The sequence below is a fragment of the Rhincodon typus genome, chromosome 9 (genome assembly GCF_021869965.1).
Source record: "Rhincodon typus isolate 14 chromosome 9, sRhiTyp1.1, whole genome shotgun sequence".
In the NCBI taxonomy this organism is placed as follows: Eukaryota; Metazoa; Chordata; class Chondrichthyes; order Orectolobiformes; family Rhincodontidae; genus Rhincodon; species Rhincodon typus.
The window spans coordinates 57976781-57997108 of record NC_063340.1 but is presented as its reverse complement, the minus strand read 5'-3'; the positions used below and the strand labels follow the sequence as shown (position 1 = coordinate 57997108).

The 20328-nt window shown below is 37.8% G+C and overlaps 1 protein-coding gene across 10 annotated transcripts in view; it reads right to left on the bottom strand.

Annotated features, from left to right (window-relative positions):
* The window catches only part of mark1 (MAP/microtubule affinity-regulating kinase 1), a 172674-nt gene that overhangs the window by 5556 nt on the left and 146790 nt on the right, over positions 1-20328 (bottom strand). For 4 of the 10 annotated variants that reach the window (XM_048600844.1, XM_048600839.1, XM_048600846.1 and 1 more), the window contains 5 exons: positions 19271-19464; positions 16328-16425; positions 12047-12223; positions 10914-11174; positions 664-708 (listed from right to left, as the gene is read on the bottom strand). In XM_048600844.1, coding sequence (XP_048456801.1) covers positions 664-708; positions 10914-11174; positions 12047-12223; positions 16328-16425; positions 19271-19464 — 775 coding nt within the window. Of the gene's footprint in view, positions 1-663; positions 709-10913; positions 11175-12046; positions 12224-16327; positions 16426-19270; positions 19465-20328 lie in introns of those variants that run through there. The other 6 variants (XR_007262857.1, XR_007262858.1, XM_048600840.1 and 3 more) reach the window with 5 other exon arrangements.

Sequence of the window (20328 nt, the reverse complement as noted above, 5' to 3'; positions counted from 1 at the left end):
GATATTTTCAAATGATCTTACGCCTTCCCATCTTTGTCAACTCCATCATTCCTAGAACCCTCCGATATATTTACACTCTTGGTGATGTCAATTGTAGTCATGTTTTCCAAGCTGCCAAGATCCTCAGATCCAGGTTCCCTCCACAAAATCTCTGCTTCTCTTTTAATTCCCCCCAATACAATCTTGAACACACTGCTTTGACCAAGCCTTTGATCATCTACCTTAATATCTCTTTATATACTTAATGTCAAATTTTGTTTGATATGACACCTGCGACAAGCTTTGGGCTTTTAACACACGAAAGGTGTAATATAAATACAAACTGTGGCTGTTGGTGGATAGGGAAGTGAAGATAAATTTAAAGGATGAAAATATAGGTTATCTTCAAGTTTATGTTCAATCTGCATGAACAGCACACGTGTTTGCACATTGTTACTCAATTCTGAACATCATAACTTGAATGGCCTATTACTTTACTGATTTGATTTTTTTTTACATGACCAAATGCAGTTTCCATGAATATTTTCCAGATTGGGTAGGAAAAACAGTTGAATGATAGATTTTCTCTTAAGCTTTTCTGCATTATACCAATTGCCATTTAAAATGTTAACAATCATAGTTATACACGTAAACATCAACACAATATTACCAGCAGCACCTCACCTTGCAGTGTCAGCTCTGCCACTGCCTTCAACTTCACTTAGGCCCCTCAAAAGCAATCAGAATTAAGGTTCAGTGCAAACAGAGGAAACAAGATAACAAGTTAGAAATACAAAAAATGAAGAGGTTAAGAGAACCCAGACTTTCATTAAATGACAGTGGAACAACTGTACAACCTTAAAAACACAAACAGAATAAATAGTTCTGAATCAGGTCAAGTTATAGATGGTTTTGTCAGGAACTCAACGTTATAAACTCTTATTTTATAACAGAGTTCAAAATAAATGCAGGAATAAAAGTGCAAATTATATATCCAGCTTTTCAATTTAACATGAATCTGATAACGTAACTAGGCAACTTAATCTTGGCCTTTGTGGGTTTAAAAACAAAATGACGTCGTAAAATATAATTTATTCCACGAAGCAAAATGCATCATAAATACAAAAGCAAACAATATGACTTCTCGGATGTCTTACTGAAACTTGTCAGGGTATTTACCGGTACTATATTACTGACATGTCAGATGTGAATTATCCAGAGACCCAGGTAATGTTCTGGGGACCCGGGTTCAAATCCTGCAACGGCAGATGGTGGAATCTGAATTCAATAACTATCTGTTTTTATCTTAATTAAGGGTCTAATGATGACCATGAATCCATTGCCAATTGTTGGAAAAACCCATCTGGTTCACTAATGTTCTTGAGGGAAGGAAACTGCCATCCTTACCTGATCTGGCTTACATTTGACTCCAGACCCACAGCAATGTGGTTGACTCTTAATTGCCCTCAGAGCAATTAGGGATGGGCAATAAATGCTGGTCTAGCCAGCAACTCTCTCAATTCATGAATGAATAAAAAAAGCTTGAAATCTGGAGTAAACTCTCTATAATTTAACTCAACAAATGCGTAAGCAGTGTAGATAATAATCTCAGAATTTTGGCTAATTTTCCTTATTTCCTTTTTTCCTTCCAAAATTGCAGATTAACTATTCTTTCCTGTGGTGCATTTGTGGAGGGTGTAAGGAGATTTGCTCATTCAAATTTTCTTAACCTAATTCAGTCACATCATACTGTAATTATCCCTACACTTTTTTAATGGTAGGGTCTGTGGGAAAGGTTTGTTGAATAAAGCAAAGCTGGATCATCTGACTGCTTTCATTTGCAGAGTTTTGTCTTTTGTTGTGAAACAAAAGAGATTCACGTGACTGAATTTTGAAAGGAAAGAAAACCAAGTAATGTCAGATAATTCAGAGAAAACGATGCTGCCAACTGGTCAGTACAGGCCCGCCCTCCTCCAACAAATAAAGACAGAAATAAGACAAAACAAGGTCCTGGAAACAGTTATTATTCTGTGATTATTTTTGGCTCACAGATCAAAATATACATCTGCTCTATTCCATTATAATTCTTATGTATTTGCGTACGGAAGGTTGGGTGTCACCAGTAAGACCAGCATTTATCACTCGTCTCTAATTGCTCTCAAGAAATTGGTGTTGAGCTGCCCTTGCTGTAGCCCGTGTGGTATAGACACACCCACAGAGCTGTTGGATAGGGAGCTGCAGGATTTTCAACCAGCTATTAACTACTGATTATCAAGAAAATGCCCGCTTTTGGAGGTTATCCAGTTTATAAATTATTCAAATGTTGGTCAGCAAATGTCTCAGCTTCAGTTAGCAATTATAAACAGCTGTTGGAAAGTTTTCCCGTGTACAATACTCACTGAAAATTTTGACATATTAAATAACCCCTTCCAGGGTACGTTTAAACATGTAATCATCTAGACGGATTATAAATTTCTCATCTTTCTGATTGGTCATGACCTCTTCGTTGGAACAAGCCTTTTGTTCAGTTATACTATTGCTGTTTCGGAGTCAGAAAGTGCAGATTTCATAACTTCCCAAAGACAGTCCCAGAGAGTGGAGGCCAAAGCTCTGGCTCTAGACTTTGGGTGAACATTCTGTGGGACACTTACATCCGGAGGGGCGGGGAGGGGAGCGGGTAGGTACCAGTTCCCCTATCACATCATTCAGGTTGTGAGAGACTGTAAATTCCTCCTGCTTGAGAAGAATAACTATGTTATTGATTGGTATAAAGCTATGGAAGGAATATTTGTCTTGGCTTGCCAACTGTCAGTTAGCCTGAGCAAATAATGATGGAAGGATTCTAAGAGTGTGAACATATGGCAACAACCACACTTCTGACCTCTTTTAACCTTTGAACAATGAACCATGAACATTCTACTTCAGGTCAAAGAAAATGATCAAAGTTTGCTCTTGCTTTGTGCGGACAAGTTAAAGGTTGAACTATTAGACAAACCTGTTGGTTGACACCGGAACAACACTGACAAACATCGGTCATTTGCACTCTCAGCTTGTGTTAATGTCAGGAGAAACGAGGATGCAAGAAGAACTTTATTAGCAAAAAAAAAGGATTAGGAAAACATAATGCTGTGCACAAAATAAGACACTCACTTAAACCCCAAAATATTTAAAAGGTCTTCCAATTATGCAAGTTTGACTATTATATCCACATTCACAAGACATTTGGATATTTTCTTTTCATTTTAAAGTAACACTCCTTCTAAATCTGATCTTTTGATTGATAAATCAAATCGTTCCATCCATTCTCAATCAAAAGACTGAAATGGTTTATGGAAATGCAAACAAAGGAATGATCTTGAAAGGGCTAAAATGAAAGAACTCAAAATAGGCTATGACACTGAATGGAAGCTACGAAGTATCTTTGACCCGATGCTTATTGTACAAACACAGAATAAGGGGGTGATTCTGTTCCCAAATTGTTTGGAACCAACTCAGTCAAGGGAAGAATTGCAATATCATAACAAGCATGGTAAGTAATGAACTGAAATCACGGAATTCATTCAACTGTGAAGAGGTGTTCCAGTCTTCATCTACATTTTATTCTGTACATCAAACAGATTTTTAAAAGATTCGTAGATGTTTCAAATCTTCCTTTTAGCAATACCCTTCTATATTTGTTTTATAGAATTGAAAAATGATAACATTATGGAAAGATGTACATCAAAATGTATCTCCTATTTACCTCAATATGCTACTCTTCAACAAGATCATGTTGCTGATAATATGGAATTTTATTTCTCATGACTCTTCCACTTTTGCAAAATTATCAGACTGATGATATGACATCCAACTTGGGTGACCAATAATTTATTCCAATGATGAGCAGACTGAAATTATTGTCTTCAGTCTCATTACAAACACTGTTCCATAGCAATCAATTGTATTCCTTTCTCAACGTCTGTCTTAGGTTTATTGACATTTTTTGTAAATTGGTGTCATGTTTAACTCTGGGATGAGCTTGCAATTGGAAAGATACCCCTGTGCCATCTCTGAAACTGCCCAATTGCACCTCTTGTAGCATTGTCAGAATGCACCGTGCCTCAGGTCATCTACTGCTGAAACCCTCATCCATGCCTTTGCTAACTCTACACTTGACTATTTTAATGCACTCCATTGCATATGCATGTGCCTTCTATTATTAAAAAAAAACTGTAAAATGTGATTCATGTACTACGCCACCTATTCAACTCTTTGAAATCACTAATGAACGGCAAATAAACATCATGCAACAGAAGGTTCTAACCAAGCACAAAGTAAGGCACACTGAATAGATGCAAGCAATATTTGATAGACTCCCTGACAATGGCTTTGGCTTAGTGGTATTATCGCCACGCTATTAACCCAAAAACTCAGCTAATATTCTGTAATTCAATAAAAATATTTGGAATTAAGGATCTACAGATGATCATCGTCGATTATTGGGAAAAACCCATCTGGTTCATTAGTGCCCCTCAGGAAAGGAAATCTGCCATCCTCACCTGGTCTGGCCTTCAGGCCCACAGCAATGTAGCTAACTCTGAAGTGGCCTAGCAAGCCACTCAATTGTATCAATCACAATGAAGTCTCAACACAGAAATGAAACCGGATAGACCACCTGACATTCGACCCAGGCACCTAAGAGATAATAGGAGAAATAGCCCTGATGATCTTGCAAAGTTCTATTTACTAACATCTGGAGGCTAATGCCAAAACTGAGAGAGTTGTCTCACAGACTCGTCAAGCAACACCCTGACATAGTCATAGTCATGGCTCAGTGGTAGCAGTGTGTATGATCTACAGAATGCACTGCAGAGATTCATAATGGCTCCTGATACAGCACCTTCCAAACTCACAGCTACTTTCATCTAAGAGGACAAGGGCAGCAGGTAAAGGGAATACCCACCACCTGCAAATTTTCCTCCAAGCCAAATGACCATCCTGACTTGGAGGTATATCATGTCCCAGAAGTGAAGAAAAAAAACAAGGCCAGAATCCATTTTAATAGAAATTGTTATCTTACAAACAGTAGTAACATGTAATTTTTAAACAGAGGGTGGTGTTTCTGTGATGGTTGAGTTTCCTTACTTGATAATGAGTATTTGGTAAATTCCTAATTCCCCTAATTTCATTCTACAGTTATTGATAAAATGGAAGCAAGCAACTTTTGCTACCCTCTGGAAAACCAGAAACAGAGTTCTACAAATGGGAAAAATAAGAAAAATCCAATCAAAATTTCAAACTAAATGGTTAACTCATCATCACCTTTACAAGAAACATATCCAGAAAAGCCTACAAATGCAAGGAGTAAGATGAGGCCATTCAACCCCTCAAGGCACTCCACCATTTAATAAGGTCATGTCTGATCTGATTGCAACCTTAAATCCACATTGTCACCTACCCCTGATAACCTTTCAATCCCTTGTGTCATAAGAATCTATTTATCTTTGCCTTAAAGATATTCAAGGACAATGATTTTGAGGAAGCAGAATTACAAAGACTCCGGCCCAAGAGAAAAAAACATGTGCCATCACTGTTTTAAATGGGAGGCCTCTTATTTTAAACAGAGGCCCTCAGTTTTAGATTCTCCCATAAAGAGGGAGCATCCTCCCCAGATCTATCCTGTCAGAGTCCCTCAGGAAGTTATACATTTCAATCAAGTTCCTTTTACATTTCTAAACTTGGTAGATACAACCTAACCTGTCCAACCTTTCTTCATAACACGACTCATCCAATCCAGATATTAGTCTGGTAAGCCTTCTCAGAGCTGTTTCCAATGGCATTTGCATCCCACCTTAATTATGACAACAAATACAATACACAGTATACCAGTTGTGGTCACCACATATAGTGCTCTGCATAGCTGAAACATAACCGCCCTATGTTGGGATTCAATTTCCCATAAAATGCAGCATTAAATTCTATTGGCCTCCCCCAATATATGCTGTATGTACATGCTAGCCTTTTGCTTGTTATGCACTAGGACATGCAGATCCTTCTGCATCTTCCCACATGTCTGACAAATCTTTTAGAGTTTTTCGAAGAGGTAACCAAGATGATGGATGAGGGTAGGGCAGTGGATGTTGTCAAAGGCCTTACTAAAGTCCATATAGACATGGTCCAGCATGGCAGGCTAGTCATGAAAGTTAGGTTGCATGGGATCCAGGGAAAGCTAACTAATTGGATTCAAAACTGGCTCGATGGTAGGAAGCAGAGGGTGATGGTTGAAGAGATAACAAGGTGTAGAGCTGGATGAACACAGCAGGCCAAGCAGCATCAAAGGAGCAGGAAGGCTGACGTTTCGGGCCTAGACCCTTCTTCAGAAATGATGGTTGAAGGTTGTTTCTCGGACTGGAGGCCTGTGACTAGTGGTGTGCGACAGGGGTCGGTGCTGGGAACTTTGTTATTTGTTATTTACATCAATGATCTGGATGTGAATGTATAAAGCATGATGAGTAAGTCTGCAGATGATACAAAATTAGGAGGTATCATTGATAGCAAAGAAGGTTATCAAAAATTACAGAGGGATCTTGATCAGATGGGGAAGTGGGCTGAGGATTGGCAAATGCAATTCAATACAGATAACTGTAAGGTGTTGCATTTTGGAAAGTCAAACTAAGGCAGGACTTATACAGTAAATGGTGAGGTTCTAAGGAGTGTTGTGGAACAGAGGGACCTAGGAGTACAAGTACATAGTTCGTTGAAAGTGGCGTCACAGATGGACATGGTAGTAAAGAAGGTATTTGGCATACTGGCCTTCATCGGTCGAGGCATTGAGTATAAGAGTTGGGACATTATGTTACAGTTGTATAAGTCATTGGTGAGGCCACATTTGGAGTATTGTATGCAGTTTTGGTCAACCTGTTATAGGAAAGACATGGTTAAACTGGGAAGTGTGCAAAGAAGATTTACGAGGATGTTGTCAGAACCAGTAGGCCTGAGTTATAGGGAGAGATTGGCCAGGATAGGACTTTGTTCCTTGGCACATAGGAGAATAAGGGGTGACCTTATTGAGGTGTGTAAAATAATGAGGGGCATAGATAGGATGAACGTATATAGACTTTTTCCCAGGGATGGGGAAATTGAAAACTAGAGGGCATAAGTTCAAGCGAGAGGGGAAGATTTAAGAAGGACCTGAGGGGCAACTTTTTCGCGCAGAGAGTGGTGCGTATATGGAATGGGCTGCCGGAGAAAGTGGTTGAGGCAGGTACAATAGCAACATTTAAAAATCATTTGGACAGGTACACGGATGGGAAGGGTTTACAGGGATATGGACCAAATGCAGGCAAGTGGAACTAGCTGAATGGGCACTATGGTCAGTATGGACCAGTTTGGGCCAAAGACCCTGTTTCTATGCTGTATTACTCTATCTCAGAGTTCTGTAATCTCTCACCATTTAGATAATGTACTTTTTTTGGATTATTCCTATCAAAAATGGACAACTTCACATTTTCCCCCATTTGCTAGACTTTTGTCCACTCATGTAATCTATCTACATCCCTTTGTAACATTCATAAGTCCTCTTCACAACTTACTTTTTAATCTGTCTTTGTGTTATCAACACATTTTGCAACCAAACCTTCTGTTTCTTTATTTATATAAACTGTAAGCAATTGAGGCCTCAACACTGATTCCAGTGACACACCACATATTTGAGCAGATCAATCTGAAAAAGATCCATTTACTCCTACTCACTACTTCCTGTTAACCAGCTATTCTTCTATCCACACAAATATGGGTATCCCTATGAGCTTTTAACTTCTGCAATAACCTTTGAAGGGACTTTGTCATATGCCTTCTGGAAATCTAAGTACAATAGATCCACTGGTTCCCCTTTAATCACAAAACATGTTATTTCTTCAAAAGAAGTACAACAGATTAGTTAAACATGATTTCCTCTTTGACAAAAATTGTGTTGACTCTGCCTGACTTCCTTCAACTTAGTAGCGTTGGACAAGAATGAGAGGTCACAGGCGGCAAATTTAAAACAGAGATGAGGAAGAGTTACTTCTCTCAAAGAGTGGTGAATATGTGGCATTCACTAACTCAGAGTGCAGCAGACAGCAGGAAACTGAAGAAATTTAAGGAGGAGATAGGTAAGGCTTTTAATGAGTGACAGGTTAAAAGGTTACAGGGAGTGGACAGAAAGTGGAGTTGAGGCTGAGATGAGATCAGGCTTGATTGTAACAAAAAGGCACAGCAGGCTCGAGGGGCTAAATTACCTACTCCCCTGCTCTTTGTTCTTATCCAAGTGTCCTGCTATAACCTTTTAATAATAGCGTCTAACATTTTCTTTACGTCAGATGTTAAATTAACTGGCCTGTAGTTTTCTGCTTTCTGACTCCCCTCCCTTTGTGAATACAGAAGTTATGCTTGCTACCTTCCAAGCTAATGGGACCTTGCCTGAATCGAGGGAGTTCTGGAAAAAGTAGCAGCCAAAGTTCATACATGCAGCACTGCTAGTTGCAAACTCATTGCTTGCATGTACTTGTTTGAGGTCAAGTTTTTTCCACTCTATTATGACAGATACACTTTTAAAAAACTGCAAGTATAAAATACTGAATGGTTGAATTAATTTAAAAAATCTTTACATTACAGCCCAAAGTTTAGTACTGTGCTGACAAGTACCATAACGTCTTGAAGGACAGGATTTTGCATTTTGGGTTAGGGTACTCACATCAGGTGAAATGCAAGCTCTAACTCCCATACTGTTGTTGGGAGCAGTCGACAGCATGTAACTTTATCTGAATTAGCTGGCGGCAATCAGAAGGTGCCGTCATGGTTCAATGAGACATGGTGTGCGGTGCTCTCGAAGATGGAAGGGTGATGAGAGGTCCTTCAGTCTGGAAGAAGCTGAATCCAGATGGTGCAGTTAAGGGAAAGGGGACTGCCTTATCTTGAGGAGCCCTCCCAGATTCTAACATTTTCCAAAGTGGAAAAAATGGCCACCACAATGGAGCAATCATTAGGAGTACAATTCCCTCCACAGGACTGGTTGATTCCAGCAAACCATCAAACTAGCTTCAGAATCATGCACAAATCATACTTTAGGAAGGACGCAAATGCATTGGAGATAATGTACAAAAAGTTTTAGAAGAGTGGTTCCAGGATGAGAATTGGAGAAGTTGGGACTGTTTTCCTTGGAGCGAAAAAGGCAAAAAGGAGATGTGATAGAAGATTTCAAAATCATAAGGGGATAAGACAGAATAGATGGGGACTAATGCTCCCTCTCATAAAAGAGTCAAGTGCAAGAGATACAGATACAAGGTAATTGCAAAAGCAGCAAATGTGATGTGAGAAAAAATTTTGTCATATAGCAAGTAGTTAGGGTCTGGAAGGCACTGCCTGGAAGAATGATGGAGGCAGGATCAAATTGAAGCATTCAAGATGGCAATAGATGTTTATTTAAATAGAGAAACAGTATCCAGGGTTATAAGTTAAAGGCAGGAGGCAGCATTTAATCATAATATTCTTTTAGAGAGAGACAAACACAAGGAGCTACATTGTACGCACTACAACAATTCTGGGATTTCGTTCTCATCCACATTTACAGCAGCATGTACATGGGCCAACATACTCGAGTAACTGACGCCATTCTTCTGGATCATACTGGATGCTGAAGCAGGCTGATGGTCTAATCCTGCTCCTATTTTTTTAGGTTCTAACGAACATTAAACATGATTTCAGCCAAGGCTGCCCACAAGCATGAACTTTCTGGCGACTCTGGACAATTTAATATCTTGATAACCTAAAGTATCTGTAGGGCTTCCTACTGCAATCCTAGTCATGGTTACCTAATTCAGAATAAGAATCAAATCAGGGAATATTTTGGTTTGCATGGTTCAGTTATACACTGGATGCTCAGTCATTGTGGGAGCTTTGTGAAAATAGGCTTCAAAAGCCACCTTACATTTTAATCAACATATGTTATGAATTTTACAAAATCAGTAAGTTTTCATCAGCACTGCCTTGATGATAGTGTGGCAGATTGGATGATTATTCATCGTTGAGCCTGTAAATATCAGGAATTCCTGCAATGACAGCGTGATCTGCTCTATCAGATTATCATACAAATTCTAGCCTGGGATATTCATGGCTCCCTCAAATTGTAAGGTTTCTGATGAAATAATGAAGTTGAGAGACCTTACTATGCAGACCTTACAAGCTTATTAAAGCGGACTGTGTAAATGCATAATGACATAGAAATGCAAATGAGTGAGATGTTTTAGTTCCTAAAAGTTGAGAAGCAGAGGATATAAAAGCAAGCACAAACTTAATGTCAGCTTGATGCAAAGCCTTAGTTGGAGCTTTGTTTGAAGTTTGGGTATTCCATTTTAGGAAGGTTATAGAGCAAAAGTAAACTGCAGAATAAATTCATTATGACATCTCTAAACAGGGGAAGATCATTTTACAAATATAGATATGAAAAGTCTGTGATTTGTCCACTAAAGTTCAGAAAACTACAGAGTATTGTCCTGGAAGAGCTGTGAAAAGGGTAATAGTAGTAGATATTCCACTGGAGAATGAAATGCTAACTTAGTGACAAATAGGAGAAGAAAACTGAAGCAGAGGCCAGAAAAAGAAACCTTTTGTACTGCTCAGTGTCTTTACCGGAATACATTTTTCCAGTTACACGAATCAAAACAGATGTTCAACAAGAAGGAGAAATGAAACAACAATTCTACATTCACTCACCCTCAAGTATAATGATAGATGAACAGTTCAAGTACCATGAGTCACCATCAAGGGATTTATAGCTAAGACAGTGAACCTGTTTTAAAATATTCTTTATGTAAATTGGAGAGGGGCATTTGGGTTGTGGGGTTTTTGTTATCTGTACTTTAAAAAGCAAAAAGATCATCAAACATTTAGAATCAATCAATCGTTCAGTAACTTACCTGCGGGCAAATTTGGATGTGATCTTGCTTATTATACCAGTAGAAGTTCCTCTTCGAGCTTGTGAGAGGGCACCAGTATCATGTGACAATGTTGGTGAAGCTGGTGGTCCATTGTACGTGGCAGTTCGTCGTTCCCGTAACTGTCCGCCATGAAAAGTGCTTCGGCTAGAGCTTCCTCGAGGGAAGTGGGTTCGATCTGGAGTAGTAGTGCTAATACTGTGTGCAGAAGGAGAAGCAGCAGGTACTCTTTGGGCTGCAGTGCTGAGTACAGAAAGAAAAGTTGAGATGTAAATTGTAATTCATTACAAATTCCGAAAACCTTGTCTCTCAGTTTCTGTGATGTGAGATGAGTATAGTATTTAATACGTAGATTTTAAATACATTCTTCGTGGTAAGGCTAAAAATGATTATAATGTTATTTGGATTAAACCTATGCAGAGAGACTTAATTTACAATGGAACCTAATAGACACTAAAAAGTGCATGAGATAGGGATTATTTCTCAACTGAATTAAGTAAAATTAAATTTCTTTCTATAATTAAAATAGAAATACAGAAAAATAAAGCCTCATGTGTAGTAATATCAAGTGAAACTGAACTGAGGGAATAAACGTGTGTTAATCTATTGTCTTTTCACTCCTTCCCATGATGAAAACATACTTGTGTGCACAAATATCTAGCTGCTTTCATTCAGTTAATGTGCACAAAGTACAGAAATTTGCATAATTTCCCTCATTGAGAATAGCAGACTTTAGATTCTCCATAGCAGGAACTTTACTAACGTACCAAATATTGTGGAAAAAAAAATCAATTCAATTGAAATGTAACCCCATCTGTGAACATGACTCTGGATTTGAGTTTTCTTCATCATTATAATACCAATGAAGATTTTCATTTTTCATATTGTTTTCCGCTTAACTTCAATTTGGAGGGCAGGGGACTTTAGAAAAAGATGGTTTTTGTAGTACATTTCTAGTAAAGAAAAGAAAAAATGAGACAAATGTGGCATGTGGAATCAGACAGAATTTTTCATCGGGACTTTGAAATTCTGCGCTTCAAGCACAATGTTGTTCCGTGACTCAACACTGTCATTTTGTTGAAACGCTCCATATCTGGAACCTTGTAAATACTTACCTGGGCCGGTAACTTTCACTGCCATCTTCAATGGAAGGGAGCGTGACCTTGATTGGATGCCCAGAGGCTGACATGGATTTCTGGTGTCGAGGACGTGCTGATGGTACTCCAGAAGACACTGCAGGGCCTGCGACGGATGTGGAAGTACTGCTTGCACAAGCAGACATTTCAGTTAGGCTTATGGGTTGAGGCAAAGAGAAAGATAGAAGCCAAAATGTAACACAAAATACCTGATCAAACAAAGTGGTACTTTGTAATCGGGGCTCTTCACATGTAAGTGTTAGGTTTCACATGATTGGCAATGACAGCAATAATAGGCAGGCTAAGTCTGGTTTTGCTCAATAATCCACAGGCTAAACTTTATATTCCACTGTAATCAAGGTTCATGGGGGAAAGGCAGGAAACTGGAGTTGAGGTTTATCAAATCAGCCATGATTTCATTAAATGGCAGAGCAGACTCGAAGGGCTGAATAGTCTACATCTGCTCCTACATTTTACCAGCATATAGCTACATTTTATTTTTATAAAGAGGAACTGTGTTATGGGACGTGGGCATTTGTTGCTCATCCCTAACTGGCTTGCTAGACTTTTTCATAGGGCAGTTAAGATTCAATCACATTTCTGGTGACCCAGGCTCATTGCTGTGGGCCTGGAATTACAACTATTCCAGGTCTAGTAAAGACCGCAAATTTCCTTCCTTCAATGACACAAGTAAACCAGATGGGTTTTTATGGCAATTATTGATTGTTTCACAGTCACTACCATGGAGACAAGCTTTCAGTTCCTGATATATTAATTGAATTCACCAGCTGCCACAGTAAAACTTGAAGCTGCGCCCCCGGACATGAATCTTTGGGCTACCAATCGAGTGATATTACACATCCACCAAATCCACCACACTGTAGTAGATTGTAGGCCACTCACTCACATCTGGGAGAATATATATTATGTGTGTGTGTGCAATATGAGTGGCCTATTTCAGCATATTATGCATCCAGAAATTTCCAGTTAAGCTAACTGCTTTTCCACACCAAAGCTAACCAAGCTGTTCTAAATCAGCTTGAATAGTGGCACTTAACAGAAACAGATGCTATTTCAGAATTTGAAAAACTGAATATTGAAGGTGCTAGAAATCTGAAAATGCTGGAAAAACTTAAATGGGTCAAGCAGCATTTGTGGAGTGACGGCAGTGCCTTCTTCAGAATTGTCCTGGTTCCCAAATTTCACATTGGGAAACAGGTATTAATTGCACTGGCAGAGCTACATTGCCAAAAACAAAACCACCCATTGGAATTTATTTCTATTATTGGTTTCACTAATTGATTTAAGACCTAATAAGTTTGGCAATCAAAATGATTGAAAAATATTGTGTGACCTGAATGGAACAGGACATACAATACCTCAAAACATATACTCACTGCGCATACCAATGTAGCTTTTAGTCCTTCCTATTCTGTCACTACCCTGCATAACTTAGTTGAAACAACAGGTAGCAGTGTTTCAAGTTTGAAGCCAACTGCTTTATTTCGTTCAGGACAGAGGTTACACACCCTCCCTGTCCTGCAGCAGCGTTACAAATCCTTTAAAAATATTGCCAGATATATTACAATGTAGTATTGTTTAAACTTGTTTTTAGTTAATTTTTTTTTTTAAATCAGCACCCAAATCTCAGCAATTGTCTCTGCCAATTTTGTTTTTACAGTGCAACTTATCTTTTGATGTTCTTGATTAGCACTTTAAAAGCATTTTAACAGCATTAGTAATATCTGTTGCGTAAAATGATTTTCTTCCTTTATTTAGTGCTTTTATGAATGGTACTTGCTGCATATGGAATCAATTCATGGCTCATGACTTCAGTTCCAATACTCCCAAACCAAGACACAAGTAGAAGAAAATTGGTCTAACATGACCATAAGAATAACTGAGCAGCGCACATACAAAATTAAAAGTGATGATCTACAAATAATTCCTCGCTCATTGGCATCTCCAAACCTACTACTAGCCAACATCAAAGTAGACCAAACAATAGATGAACATTAATTAGAAACAGCAAAGGATCATATCATTTGAGACTACATAAAATGGTGTTTTCTTGATCCACTGAAAATAGGATTTCAGATCCACTGAAGACAGAATTTTACAGTACAGGAAGTAGTTATTTGGCATCATATGTCCATGGCTACACTCCAAGAGTTACTTAGTCTCATTCCCCTGGTAATGGTTGCTTCATAATCACCTAGATTTTTCTTCTTGAAATATTTCTTGATTTTCCTTTTTAAAATTATTATAGATTCTACATCCACCACCATGTCCAGACATTCTACTTTAAGATTCTCATTCTACATCATGTGATATGAATCTTTAATTAACCATTTTAATGGCCATGACATCCTCACTAAAGTAAGGCACATAAAACTAGACACAATTCGAATAAACTCTCAATTGTTTACTCTAAATTGATGGAACAGCCAAGGAACAAATACAAAACTAGAAAATTGTGTTAGTATTATTTATGCTCTGAGGGTTTCTATAGTTTTTGTTCTAAAGATATGGCAAATGGGTGGGAGAATACCAGTGAAAATTCATGACCAATTGGAACAAGTGACATAATAACTCTTGAAACCTTAGCGTTACCGCTCTGTTTTTGTACATAATTCTCCTATTCACAAAATCCAGGATCCCACATTGCATTTAAAACCAAACAAAAAGCACAACATTCAGCGTGTTTCCGTTATCAACCCGCTGCTACTTTCATCAAAGTGAACTCCAAATATTCTCTAAGCATAAAAAAAAACTTTTGAATTGTGAGGAGGAAGTAAAATGCCTTAAGATGATTTAGACATGATGAATAATTAGACATTGTTACACAGCATCTGCCATCATCAATAACTGTGAAGGTATCCACTTCAGTAGGAAGAAAAGAATGGCAGAATATTTTATTTCACTGGTGATAGATTGGGAAATATTGATGTAAAACAGGACTTGGGTGTTTTTATACATCAATCGTTGAAAGAAAGGACACAGGTGCAGCAAACAGTTAGAAAGGTAAATGGTATGTTGGCCTTTGTTATAAGGGGGCTTGAGTACACAAGTAAGGATGTTTGCTGCAGCTGAATGGAGATTTGGTGAGATGATATCTAGAGTATTGTGTGTAATTTTGGTCTCCTTACATATTCTTGTCATAAAGGGAATACAGGGAAGGTTCACTAGACAGTTTTCCGATAATGACATGCTTGTTTTATGAGGAGAAATTTGTCGACTAGGCCCATTGATATTCCCAGAGTTTAGAAAAATGAGTGAGGATCTCATTGAAAAATTCGGACTGGGCTGGATACACTGGATGCAGGGATGATGGTCCCTGTATTTATTTGGGGCATGGGTGGTTTGTGAAGAGACAATGGTCGACCATTTATTTCTAAATTTCTTCACTGAAATGGTGGTGAATCCGCGGAATTCCCTACCGTACACAGAAGTCACCACATATATTTAACAAAAAATATGTGATTTTCTGTCATAAATGGCGTCAAGAGGTATGGGGGAAAGAAGAGGCTTGTAGTAATCCTGCTGGATGTGTTAACTCAGCTTCTTTATATCTTCTGTCTGCTGATTCCTCTTTAAACAAATCGGATGGCAATTCAGCTAGCCTGTTTTTTTCTACAGTATCACACACCTTTTGCATTGCGCAATGTTGTTACAGTTCATTCCATGAGCAAACATGAATAGGAATACAACTTTTCCCCCTTTACACTCCAGTTTACAAATGAAAAGAATGGAAAATTACCCTCTCATTTTACAATATGATTAGGAAACCATGGTCTTCAGATTTATATGGAGTTGACACAAGTAACACTTAAATATTTAATGAGGAGAGAAAGTGAGAATCAAGTCTACTTCATGGAGCAAGTATTTCAAGTATTTTCAATCATAGTGCTTCTAACTGAGTATAGAAATAGTTTGCTCTTGAATACATTTCATTTACCTGCAAACACAAAAGCAAAACACATTTCTACTTATTTAATCAACCATCATTCTTTTCAAACACCTCTCTTTCTAATTCTTTAATTTTTACTCATCTTTTGCATTCCCATAATTGTGTCATTCAGTTAAATGGACCTTGCTTTCTCTCAACGGTACGGCACTTTACTCTCATTTGTTTTTGATGAATCCATATCTGCTGCACCTCATTATAGCTTTTCATTAGCTCCTGCATCACTGCTACTCATCCGGCTTAAGAAATAAAACAGAGACATTAGACAATAATGTAATGCTATGGATTCTCACCTGCTGTCTTTTCCATTCTGCACGGCAGAGTATCGATCAATGGTAGAGCGTTCACACACATAGGTGTTTCTTCTTGTCATACCAGGGAGCATGTTATTCTGAAATATTAAATCAATTTATGTCACTAGCTATGGGTTTGTAATAAAACTATTAATTATGTTGGAAAAAGATACAATTGTATCTTTTAAGTTCTAGAAGCGCATTCTAACAATTTCAAACGTATCATAAATGTTACTGTTTCCATGCACAGCTATTTAAATACCATGGATTAAACATGCAGCTTCACAGCCACAATTATATATGCCATTGATGACATGTCTGTCATTCAGGTGATTTGAGGGCCTTATTGCTGTGGTAATTTTTCACAATTACCATGCATTTCATCAAAGATCATTAAATCTGTAAGATTACAACAATCACGTTTAAGCTATACACAATGGCTCAGGAAGCCTGACTGGAAAGGAACATAATTTATGTTGAACATTCAAACAGAGCCACTATTTGTGGTAGAACTCAAAAGTAGAACTAGTAGAACTCACACTCAACAAGCTGTAGAAGGAGATTAATTAGCGATTCTCCATGGGCCTCGAAGGGGTTATCACACCATATAAAATTCACAACTTGGGAACAAGCAAAATGTGATTTTTGTACCAATACTTAAGGAAGTCACATTCTAATTAAGCAGGACATTATCAAGATACAAGTGGAAAGCACATGTATCCTACAATTACAACACAAGTTTGAAAATTAGAGCTCTAACACATGCACAAAAAACTTCACCATCATAGAAGACTAACACAAATTCTTAAAGACAATAAATCTTGAGGATCATGGGATCTCTGGCATGGAAGGTGAAGTGATGTCTTTTTTCAAAGGGGTTTCCCCATACCAGATGGAATTTGCTATGTTTTGGCAAAACATGGCAAAACATTTCTCCAGTATTCCATACTGTCTCAATTTCCACAAGGCACTTTGGCCAACATGATCATCCATTCAATCAACAGTTACAAGATTATATATTATGCAGTTATACAGTCAATGTAAGATCTGTCTATTTGAAAACCAGCCTGCTTGTCTCTTAACCATTTGTCAACTTCTGTCTTTGGTTTCTCAGGTGCAGTTCCATTTAAGGCATTCACTGGCAATGACTACATTATGATGCTACTCAAGTTCTTGCAATGTTTGGTAACTTCAAATCCATGCTTGCAATTGTGCTACTTTTCTTTAAAGTTTCTTTAATTCCTGGGAAAGAATTTTCTGCATGTGATGGATGGGTTGGAGTGCGGCAATTTAGCATTTCATTTAAGTTCTGCCTATCTTTTGAACTAGTCTTCATTTCTTGTTTGCAAGTACTGCCTTGTTTTTGTTCTTTATGGTTTTATCTATTGTTATACTCATGTTTTCATGTTTTACTGTTCTACTGCACCTTCCAAACATTTTGTTAAATTTCAATGAACATTCTCTTTTCACCATTAGTGTTCCTTTTTGATACTTTGTCAACCTCTGGATACTGATCTTGTGCTTTCGACATGGAACTTTCTGGTTCATAACCCAGATACTGGCCATTTAGCTCAACTGGTCTATGCTGGCGTTTATGTTTCACATAAGACTCTCATCCTACTTTACCTAGGTCCAATTGCAAGTCTTTTTATTCTTTTCCTTTTATGTACATGTCTTGCTTCCTCTTAAAAACATCTTCTGAACTACATTGTGTACTTTTGTATAGTAGCCCGTTCCACATTCCAATCACTTTCCATGGGGAAAAAAAAGTTTTCGCTTAAATTTCGAAATTAGATTTATTAGTGATCAACTTCTATTTTTGCCCCTTGCTTCAGATTCCTAACATCATCAACTCAATTAAATGCCTTCATAATAATAAAGATTTCTGTTTCTTTCCGAGAGTAAAGAACCCCATCACTTCCATTTTCGTAACAGTTATACCTTCGCAGATCTGGCCTTATTGTAAATCTTACTAATATCTTACCCAGCAGTGCTATATTATTTTTATGACATGAAGCCGGAGAACTGAAAGTGTTAGTTGTTGTTGTTGTTCAACAATGAGCGAAGGCTTTCTTTTTCTGCTCTTCCATCTTTAAATCATCCCCATGCTTCTGCAGTCATCAACTCTCTTAATCTTCCAAATGTTTGCCTCACCTTTCTCTCCAGGTCTTCTTTATTGGGTGCTGAGTTCATTTGAGGGCTGGCTCCTCTCTGTTAGAGGTTTTTAAGACTTATCTATTTATTGGAGAGGGTTAACTGAAAATTGGCCGTCATTTTGCTATCTTGTATCAGTTTCACAGCATCTACCAGCAGTTTTGTTTCTATTAATATAAACCCTCCTAAAGTCTAAATCTAAACTTATCCACATGGGTATGATACTGTACTATGCTGAAATTTACTTTGAACTCTTAACATCTAATACTGATTTCATAAACATGTACTGATGCTGACACATCATCCAGATGTTCTAAAGGTCAGTTTTAGATATCAAACCCAAAGGAATGACCCACATCTCCTTCATAAAGGTTTGTTACTTTTACACTGAACATGCATTTTATTTCAGAGTTGCATGATTAAGGGACTATTCAACTGCAGAAGCTGAAGTCTGATCTCACGCACTGCCTATCAACAGTGACAGGGTTTTAGCCGGGTCACTAATTTTCACATGGAAGGAGTCATCAGTTCAGATAGACTATCAGCAGTCAGATAATGTGAATTATGCAATGTGGTATGTATGATAAAAATCTCAGAATTTCTATCAATGGCTGCATTGTTGCCAAAACATAAAATGGACATGCAAAAAGCACTTTAGCTTGCATTTGAAATTGATGGATCAAGCTTGCTTAAATCTTGTGTGAGTTCTCCTCATTAAAAACATAGAAAAGCATTTCTGGCCTGAACTCTTAGAATCAAAACAAACCGGTAAATCAAGTTGCTGCTTACACTTGGTCCGGTGGTGGATTTCTTTCTGTCTAGACCTGCCAGTGGACTTGCGGGCACATCTCCTTTGGAACTTACAATGGTGCTACTTAATTTGCGAGCTATGTCTTTGTCCCAGTCTTCCCTCTGCTCGCTTTCCACACTATTTGCTTGAGCTCGCTTCGTATATGAGACAGCAGGTGGGATTGATGGACCAGCTGCATGACAGAAAAATAAAGGGACAAAATCAAACAAACTCATTTGACCCCAGTTGTGCAGAATTTCACGTCCTTTGCAACAGAATATATATTTCCTTCTTAGTCAAACATATTTAAAAGTGCACGTAATTCACCACAGCCAGACACTTGATGGCATAATTATCAGAAGCATGCAGCAGAAGATAAACTTGATTTGATCTCTTCACAGTACCTTGGATAAGAAAGGACGATTTAAAATAGTTGATGGACAGATTAAAATACTACATTGCCACACTGTGATAAGAGCATGTAATTCTTGATATCCTTATGAAACTTACAAATAGTATAATTAACTAAAACTGTGCTCATCAATTATCACTGTCAAACTTCTCTTTTTACAAAGCTATCCCTCTCTGTTGTCAACTGACACTTTGTGCATGAGTCAGAGGTAACAGGGAAGAACAAAATATATATCCATATAGTAAAGCTGAGTTCAATCATCTGACAAAACTACTAAAAATATGCAGTAGGACAAAAACCAGCTGAGAAAGAAATTGCATATATCACACCAATATTAACATATCTTTGAGGGATTGCTTAATGGCTTTGTATTTCCACGAGTTGTTTTCTTGCCCCATTTAATATTTTCAGGGTTTGATCTTTTAAAAGATAATCCTGGTACTCACTACTTATCTCATTCAATTAATATCAACTCTAACATACTAAGTTCTGGGATTAAATTAGGCTGTTACTTCTGGGAATAAACTTTTTCTTTAATTTCATGAAATTCAGAAAAGATAATTAAAAACATTTTGGCAGAAATCAAAGTGTTTCTTTTATTGATTCAATGACCTAAGATAAAATTCACAATCAGAAAGAAGGAAG